We start from the raw sequence: 9,595 nt of genomic DNA, 5'->3' as shown, positions 1-9,595 counted from the left end.
GTACAAAATAGGCAATATCCAGAAAAAAAGCCAATATTAACGTCATCTTAATTTCATACTATGTATAGGCCTGGGGCCCGGTTCACGACAGGCTCGTAAGCAGCTCGTAAGCCTGTTAAGGTCGTACGGAGGTCGGATCTACCTGGTAGCAACTTTTTACCCGTTTCACATAATTCGCGTGAGGTTACGACATGGTAACTTCCATGAAAATCTGTTAAATTTTACGGCTACTATAGGCAGCCGTAAGACGGTCAGTAGGCAGACTATACTTTATAAAACAACGCTGTCCTGCCGGTCTTTATATACAGCCTCGTAATATATGACGTTTGACATCAGACACAACGATAGAACCTTAACCACAGAAACTTCGAGAAAGAATCAAGTTATCAAGTTTTACAGACGTCGATGTGTCTAAGTTGAGAAAGAATGAAATATTTAGCTATCGAGCAGTTCGCGGACAACTAGTCAGGTTCCATAACAATTCAAGGAAACCAAGCTATCGATATAGGATAGCTTGTTATCTATTTACGATCGAGGATCAAATCCAAATCCAGTTTCCACCACGTTAGACTCACCCGCATGATCAAAATCCACTTCAATAAACTCCTTCTTGAAAGTCTGACATTGCCACGTCTGCCGTGCTGTCTGTGTTTTCAACTGGTCAGTTGGAAGAATCAGTTTCAGAGAAAGAAACTTCTAGGTGTTTACGTTTTTTGTTTTTACTCATTTTAAAACTTCTTCATGTTCTACTTGTGACATCAGAAAATGGCGTCGGCTGTTTTCGGTAGCGGCGATGTCAACATCGGTGGTTGAAATAATAAATCGTGATTTATTAAATACGGCAGGCATAGTGTCATTACTAACACATTATTTTACTATTGTCAGGTAAATTAATCCTGATCTGTATTAATCCACACTGGAAAGACTATCACATGTATTTGTCCTACCTCAATCAATATGTATTACGACACTACGAATATGTTTCTGCACTATTATGTATTTTCTGCACAACTATGTATTTCCTGCACAATTATGTATTTTCTGCACAACTATGTATTACAAACATAATAGGGGCACTTCCCCTTTAAGAGTAACAGGTCAACAAACCATCACTTCCGGACTGCTGACGGAGGAGCGTGTAGGCGCCAAACTGGGACCAATGAGGAGAAGGTCAACTGCCTACTCCATGTATTAGATGCGAATTTTCAAATGTTTGTGCACACTTGGAGCGGGACCGTCAGACAGTTAACTGGGGTTTTTAGAGCGTTCAGTCTGTGGAAACGGCGAAGTGAAAAGTGTCCTCAGCTGAGAATATTTTCTTTGTTTGACTTGTTACGTTAAATAAATATATAGATTACATCAGGAGATTGCTGTTTTGATTCGACATTCAAGCTCCGAGTTCTTCAGCTTTTTCCTACCCTTTACTATCATCAGTAGAATTTCATGTGCATCATTTCGTAGGCTCTTTAAGTGAAATGTGAACACTGAACAATAAATTATTTGTATCACACTACTGAGTCAATTATCGAGCTCATATCAAATCTTCCAGTTGGAAAATTATGTAATGGCCTCATGAATTAAAGTATATCACTGTTTAAGACGAATCGACCCAGATGAAACGAAGAGTTTAGGTTTTATGGTCAGGAATAAATGTAAAAAGAGGAGGTTTGTGACTATAAACAAATCATTATCAAGTGTTAGCATACAGTAATGAGTCCTAGCTGCAAAAGAAAAATATATTTTGTGTGATTTATGGTTTTAAAGGTAGTCATCCCAACATTCTTCCTTGATTATTTTGACACTTTGGATTTCTTAAATAATAAAACAATATATATATATTTATGCTTTTTTAAAACACTGAACAATAAATTATTTTATTTTATCACACTACTTATAAATGTGTATTTATCCATCACATATACATGTTTTCCAGTCTTTTCAGAGTCAATTATCGAGCTCATCCTCTGCAGGTGATGTGGGTGGAGATTCAATAATGTGCTACACCTGTCCAGTGTCGTTAACTAGGATATAAAACCGCTGGCGAGGTTACAGGGAAGTATTCAGCTCCTGCACTTCAGAGTTGGTTATCGTTTGGGCTTGCTGGGGTTTTACGCCCAACCTCTGAAAGTGACTGGATTCCTGTAGTTTTTTTTGGCTGTGCTCAGACTGCATCATGTGGATGCTTGAGAACATGTAAGTTTATTTCCTTGTATTTCCTTGCTAGCTGCTTACTTTGATGTCTCTGAATTATGTGTTTTATTTTTTTAAAGTTTGTTATGGAACTTGATGGCTGGAGTAATGCTCTTGTGTCAAGCAAGGCCAAATATGCTGACTTCGCATTCAAGTAAGTCTCTATTCACATGACATATCACTTTATTTTGGTAAGTCAGTTTCTACTCTTCCTCACAAGCCCTTTCTTTTAACAGAGGATGGATTAAGCTCTGATTGTGCTGCTAATCTAATGAGGCTGTCATTGGACAAGGCTTTAGCAGTGGGCAACCAACTTGAGGTGGAGGCCATCAGTAAGTATAAAGTCTGCTAATGGTCAGCATATTAGTTCATCACTGAGTGACCGGATCCCTGTCATGGTTGCCTATTCTCTCTCTCTCTCTCCGCCAGATGGCACCCAGCACATTGCATTGACACCCAACCTGGCTGCTCAGTGTGGCTACAGCATGGAGTCTGACCCTTGGGGAAACACCAGAATCTACACGTCTCTGATGGGCTGCTTTGTGGACAACCAAGTATGTTTGAGCTAAAGCTATTTTGACAATTGTGCCTTTCCAGTAAATCCATATATTCCCTAATGTATTTCTAAAACTGAATGCGTGGCTTACTTGCAGACAGTTTCCCTGAAGCTTAACTCAAACCTGTGCCGTTAGTGGTTTCTTCTCTGCCTTATGCATGTTATAGGACACAAAGTACATGTCTCTTTTCAATTTAAATGGGCCCAATGAAAACATTTCAGGGCTGCAAATTGTACTGCCAACTATTTTCTATACTCACTTGTTTGGAAGACTCACTTGTGTATTTTAATACACCAATGTGTCCTTAATGCAAGGGAATTCTTTCCTGAATTTGTAGGAGGATACAACATTTAACGTTGGCTTGAGGCTCCGAATGTATGGCGAAAAACCAGCTGATGTGGTTAGTCATGATGTGTCTCAGACTTGCAGCTACACTCGCTGGGCCTCCAGGGAGATTCTCTGTGAAAGGAACTACATGGAAGTAAGTCACCTTTACATTGCTCGTTCCACAATTTTGTGTGTGGCAACGTATTCTAAATCCATGGTTTCCTGTTTTGCAGGTGTCCCACCACATGAATACACCTGTCTTACAAACTGAAATTAAGTTACAGACTGTGGATGACAAGATCAACACTAGTCCTGATGTATGTTGACTTAACATTTTTCTAGTTACGACAGTTGCTGTAATTTCACACTGCACCATTTGGCATTTCCTTCATTGGAAGAAACTAGTTTAAAAACAAATGTCCCTCCCTTCCCTATAGGCCTCTGCTTCTGCACATGGTATCTGGAAGATGACATTTTACACCCCAGAACCAGTGGTAATGGTGCTGAAAGAGGCTGAACAAGCTGGATATGGTGCCATGACTACCTCAAGCCGTCTGGTTATGCGAAGCCCGTACAATACCGCAGAGACTTATTCAGAGGACGTGAGCAAACCTCCCATCTCCTGTGTTATTTCTTTACCTTCTTGTAAATGACATTAAACCTGACATATTTTTAAGGTTGCTGGAGTCCCCATGGAAGTGTTCAGGGTAAGTGCTTACTACAAGGCAGCACATGGTCTGAGTGTGGTGAACTTGGCAGCTGTGTGTCCCACAGGTGAGTCTCTCTCAAACTATGGATTTCACAGTAAATGTTAAGCAAATGCAGTTCATGTCAACAGTTGTGGTTTTATCATTAACAGGTGGTGTCCTCTTTACCGACGATGTGATCTCTTGGCACGTACCTCGCCGTATGACTCCTCTGGTAGATGGCAGCTTTACAGTCCTAGAAATGCACATGGGCATCAACGGGCAGAGGCTGGATAAATCTAAGATGGCCACACGGGGTTACACACTATCCACCACAGACTTTCACATCAGAGTTGATATCCCAGTGGGCTCCCCTGATGGTTACTTCAAGGTTGGGAAGACTGTAGATTATAACTTCAAGAGTTACTAGGCCATTTGCATGTTTCATTAAAATGTCATAAATTATTGCAGAGCCATGCCCCAGATTACCAGTACCACGTCGCCTACGTTGTTGAGCCCATGCTTGAGGAACTGTGGAGGTCCGATGACACCAACGAAGATACCAGATACAGGGTTTTGTTCCCCATTACCACTCCTCTGATGCCTAGACTACCCTCCGTCCATGACTGTAAGTTACATATTCTCGTAGACTAAAGACATTCAGGAGACAAGAGTTTAGACTTCTACTCAACATTTTTTATTGATTGAGCCTAGTGCATTTCAACTGTCTTATTCTGACACTCCCTGAAAATGGAAACTCATTTAATTGGTGATTTTGGTATGACTTATTTCTCAAAGCTAGTATATATCCTGCCTTCATGAAGCTCTGGCAGTGTCTTTATAGCAATCCGGCCTACTGAAAAGGTTTGAAAACTTCCACGTTCTGTTCCTCAGATACTATCCCAGAGACTCGAGTGTTCAGCCTTCACATTGGAACTTTCCTTTATGATGTGGTGCTTAAGAACATCACCTTCACCACTGGGGTCCTCACTGTTGATGAGAGCAATGCCAAAGGCTTCACTGTTGAAGAGCAAAGCTTCCCCAATGGAACCAAGAGCTTCTCTCTAAATGTGCCCTTTGATGCTGAAGTTGTCCTGGCCAGTGTATGTAACATTACAGATGCAAAATGTTACTTTGCCAGCTTTCTCAGTGTGATTGAGGTTTTATATATTATATTGTATCTGCAGAATCCTGACCGCTTGGTTACAGCCTACTTCCTCAACCTGATCTTTGGGTTTATCATCCTGCCTGAAGAAACTCCATTTTCCCACTCTGTTGAATTAGAAACATCGCTGCAGGATGTTGGTGAGATCATCTGCTACTTATCCTATGATGGCTGCCTTTTCCCAAATGTAAAACTGAACTACCCACACCTGAAAGCTAAAAATTAATGGCTGTTTCTCTGCTTTTAGTCCTACCCACAATCACTGGCACCTGTGACCAGAGCCAGTTCTACATTGTTGTGAAATTCGGAAGTCATGGCTCAAATTTTCACGCAATAGTTGGCCCTCGCCAGCTGACGCCAGAGATGGCTGAAGAATACCATTTCCAAGAAAACGGCACACACCTCAGTCTCATTCTGCCATACAAAGCCAAGGACACTGCCTTCGAGGTATGTCGAACTACAAAATCTCACCATAAATGTTCAACGCTGCATAACTTTACTTTCTGTCCTACAGATGATTACCTCAGATTCAGTCAGAGCCAGAGTTGACATCATTCTGTTAGATTCCACCAACAACTGGGTGCTTGCTGATCTCTACCTGGCCTGCAACTTCCCCTTAACAACAACTCGTAAGATGTAACATTGTAGTATTACTGCTGCTTGGGCTCATTGGACACTTTTCTTGACCTATTGCCTCTTCTACTTTTAGAGTGCCACTCCAATGGAACAATGACCGCTTTAGCTGTGAAGGTGGAAGCGGTGCCCAGTCTGGTGCCAAGTAGGCTGACTCTAAACGACCAGTCCTGCAAACCGGAATTCAGTGACGCTCGCTTTGCATATTTCTCTTTCAGTGCCGATTCCTGTGGTACCACTAGAATGGTAAGTGCAAGGTTGCATTTAAAATCTCAGTGACTTTGTGAAATGGTTTAATACTCTTTGTCTTTCAGTTCTTTGACAACTACATGCTATATGAAAATGTGATTGGCCAGCATTACAACAAAGTAGCCCAAAAATCACCAACTGAACCTGATTACAGGTAGACTCAGAAAATATTTTATACTGTACCATCTGAGGTGAAGTTGAATCATTCAATGTGTGGACATGTGTATTTTTATTCCCCCCCCCCCCTCATAGGCAAACTGTTTCCTGCTACTATGTGGTCAATGACACTCAGACACTTGCCTTCAGCGCTCAACCAAGAAGCTATGACCCCACAGCAGAGAGCGGCACAGGGCAGCTGACTGTGCAAATGAGACTAGCAGAGGGTGAGATTGAATTTCACAAAATCCCTTGTCTAGTTCATGCGTCGTCCATACCTTGTGTCGCTAATGAGACTCTTCTCCTCCAGATTCATCATACGAGCACTTCTACCAAGTGGAAGATTATCCAGTAGAGAGATATCTGAGGCAGCCACTGTACTTTGAGGTGGAGCTGCAGTCTACTGACCCCCAGTTGGAACTTATCTTGGAGAATTGTTGGGCCACAATTCATCAAGACCGGACATCTCTGCCAAGCTGGGACATCATTGTGGACACGTAATATAAAGCATTGTTTTACACGACTACCACCCTCTGTTTCGTTGCAATATCGCGACTTTAATATTGTTGAATGAGCTGTTCGGAGAGTGTTCAAAGATACTTCTGGCTTGTGATTGTCTACAAGTAACATCCTAATTATGAGTTTAAAGGCTGCTTTAATGCATTTCAAAACTTTTTCCTTTCACTAGCTGTGAGAATCGCGATGACAGCTACGCAACAATTTTCCATCCTGTTGTGAAGGACTCTAGGGTTTTGGTCCCATCCCACATCAAACGCTTCTCTGTCAAGATGTTCACCTTCACTAAAGATGATGAGGTTATGAAAGACGAGGTAAATGACACACCCATCATCAGGGAGCTATTGGCCACAGCTGCATGTAGCCGTATGTAATCCTTCTGTCCATCCACAGATCCATGTCCACTGTGACTCAGTGATTTGTGACACTAACAGCCAAGCTGATAATTCCTGCAGAGGCCAGTGTGTGTATAATGCAGGTCTGAACAACGCCAGACAACAAGGGATAACTGGACTCAAAAGGGGTAAGTGACAAGTGTAAACAAATTCAAACTAAATGTGTGCAGTTGGTAATCTATACTTGTTTTTTCTAGCGCAAAGAAGCACAGACTCGACCTTTCAAAGGAAGATCTCCTCTGGACCTATTCTTCTCTCAAACCTCTAAATAAAAATAAAGAACAGTTCTTAACTTTCTTGTCCAGAATCTTTTGTTGCCTTAAAATATGGCTTCATGTAGGTGGCCCAGAACTAGATGTGTTGCAGAAACTCAATTTCTCACTTATCCAATTGTTTAAAAAAAATTTTCCCCTCAACACCACATGACAAAGAATTGTAGAACTTTTTATTTGCAAATTTATTAACAAATAACATCTACATAAGTATTCAGACCCTTTGGCGTGACACTTTAAATTAAGCTCAGTAGCATCCAATTTGTATATCATGGTTGAGATGTTCCTACACCATGTTTGGAGTACACTAGTGGTCAATTAAATGGATTGGAAAAACCAAACCATGAGGTCAAAGGAATTTCCTGTGGAGCTCAGGCTAGTGTCAAAGGCTCAAAGCAGGGTCCATCCATCGTCTACCGCTTATCCGGGATCGGGTCGCGGGGGCAGCAGCTCCAGTAAGGAACCCCAATCTTCCCTTCTCCGGGCCACATCCTCCACCTCCGACTGGGGATCCTGAGGCGTTCCCAGGCCAGTGAGGAGATATAATCTCTCCACTGAGTCCTGGGTCTTCCCCGGGGTCTCCTCCCAGCTGGACGTGCCTGGAACACCTCCCTAGGGAGGCGCCCAGGTGGCATCCTTACTAGATGCCCGAACCACCTCAACTGGCTCCTTTCAACATAAAGGAGCAGCGGCTCTACTCCGAGTCTCTCACGGATGGCTGAGCTTCTCTCCCTATCTCTAAGGGAGACGCCAGCCACCCGTCTGAGAAAACCCATTTCGGCCGCTTGTACCCGTGATCTCGTTCTTTCGGTCATGACCCAGCCTTCATGACCATAGGTGAGGGTAGGAACGAAGATCGAACCGGTATATTGAGAGCTTTGCCTTCTGGCTCAGCTCTCTTTTCGTCACAACGGTGTGGTAAAGTGACTGTAATACCGCCCCCGCTGCTCCGATTCTCCGGCCAATCTCTCGCTCCATTGTCCCCTCACTCGTGAACAAAACCCCGAGGTACTTGAACTCCTTCACTTGAGGTAATGGCTCATTCCCTACTCGGAGTAGGCAATCCACCGGTTTCCTGCATAGAGCCATGGCCTCGGATCCCAACCGCTTCACACTCGGCTGCGAACCGATCCAGTGACTGTTGAAGGTCACAGACCGATGATGCCATAAGGACCACATCATCTGCAAAGAGCAGCGATGAGATCCTCAGGTCACAGAACTGCAACCCCTCTCCTCCACGACTACGCCTCGATATCCTATCCATGAAAATCACGAACAGGATTGGTGCTAAAGCGCAGCCCTGGCGGAGGCCTACATTCACGGGAAATGAATCCGACTTACTGCCGAGTATCCGGACACAACTCTCGCTTTGGGCGTACAGGGATTGGATGGCCCTCAAAAGTGACCCCCTCACCCCATACTCCCGCAGCACCTCCCACAGTATCACCCGGGAGACCCGGTCATACGCCTTCTCCAGATCCACAAAACACATGTAGACCGGATGGGCGTACTCCCAGGCCCCCTCCAGGATCCTTGCGAGAGTGAAGAGTTGGTCCGTTGTTCCACGACCAGGACGGAATCCGCATTGTTCCTCTTCAATCAGAGGTTCGACTAACGGCCGAATCCTCCTTTCCAGTACCTTGGAGTAGACTTTACCAGGGAGGCTGAGAAGTGTGATACCCCTGTAGTTGGCACACACTCTCTGGTCCCCCTTTTTAAATAGGGGAACCACCACCCCGGTCTGCCAACCCCTAGGCACTGTCCCAGACTTCCACGCAATGTTGACTGAGGCGTGTCAACCAAGACAGCCCCTCAACACCCAAAGCCTTCAGCATTTCTGGACGGATCTCATCAACCCCTGCGGCTTTGCCACTGTGGAGTTGTTTGACTACCTCAGTGACTTCCATCAGGGTAATTGACTATGATCCCCCATCAGCTTCCAGCTCTGCCTCAACCATAGACGGCGTGTTAGTCGGATTCAGGAGTTCATCAAAGTGCTCCTTCCACCGGCCGATAACCTTCTCAGTTGAAGTCAGCAGGGTCCCACCCTTGCTGTACACAGCTTGGATGGTTCCTCGCTTCCCCCTCCTGAGGTGCCGGATGGTTTTCCAGAAGCACCTTGGTGCCGATCGAAAGTCCTTCTCCGAACTTCTCCCACACCCGCTGCTTTGCCTCTGACACGGCAGAAGCTGCCGCCCTTCTAGTCCTTCGATACCCTGCAACTGTTTCCGGAGTCCTCCCGGATAACATAACCCGGAAGGACTCCTTCTTCAGTCGGACGGCTTCCCTGACCACCGTGGTCCACCACGGTGTTCGAGGGTTACCGCCCCTTGAGGCACCTAAGACCTTGAGACCACAGCTCATCACCGCAGCTTCAGCAATAGAGTTTTTGAACATCGCCCACTCAGGTTCAATGCCCCAACCTCCACAGGGATGGCTGAAAAGCTCC

At 44.5% G+C, this 9,595-nt stretch overlaps 1 protein-coding gene across 1 annotated transcript; it reads left to right on the top strand.

The window, feature by feature from the left end:
- The first annotated feature begins 2,057 nt into the window (after positions 1-2,057).
- Positions 2,058-7,166, top strand: LOC115028979 (uncharacterized). The gene is made up of 21 exons (XM_029462954.1): positions 2,058-2,193; positions 2,271-2,344; positions 2,427-2,522; positions 2,620-2,744; positions 3,085-3,228; positions 3,308-3,391; positions 3,512-3,676; positions 3,752-3,848; positions 3,934-4,151; positions 4,232-4,388; positions 4,655-4,863; positions 4,948-5,065; positions 5,173-5,372; positions 5,440-5,554; positions 5,635-5,804; positions 5,873-5,961; positions 6,060-6,190; positions 6,274-6,460; positions 6,652-6,793; positions 6,873-7,002; positions 7,072-7,166. Exons 1-21 carry the CDS (start codon positions 2,174-2,176, stop codon positions 7,140-7,142), a joined length of 2,742 nt encoding a protein of 913 aa, XP_029318814.1. The 5' UTR covers positions 2,058-2,173; the 3' UTR covers positions 7,143-7,166.
- Positions 7,167-9,595: the final 2,429 nt, after the last annotated feature.

Source organism: Cottoperca gobio, chromosome 24 (assembly GCF_900634415.1).
Source record: "Cottoperca gobio chromosome 24, fCotGob3.1, whole genome shotgun sequence".
In the NCBI taxonomy this organism is placed as follows: Eukaryota; Metazoa; Chordata; class Actinopteri; order Perciformes; family Bovichtidae; genus Cottoperca; species Cottoperca gobio.
This window is presented reverse-complemented; position numbering and strand designations above follow the sequence as displayed.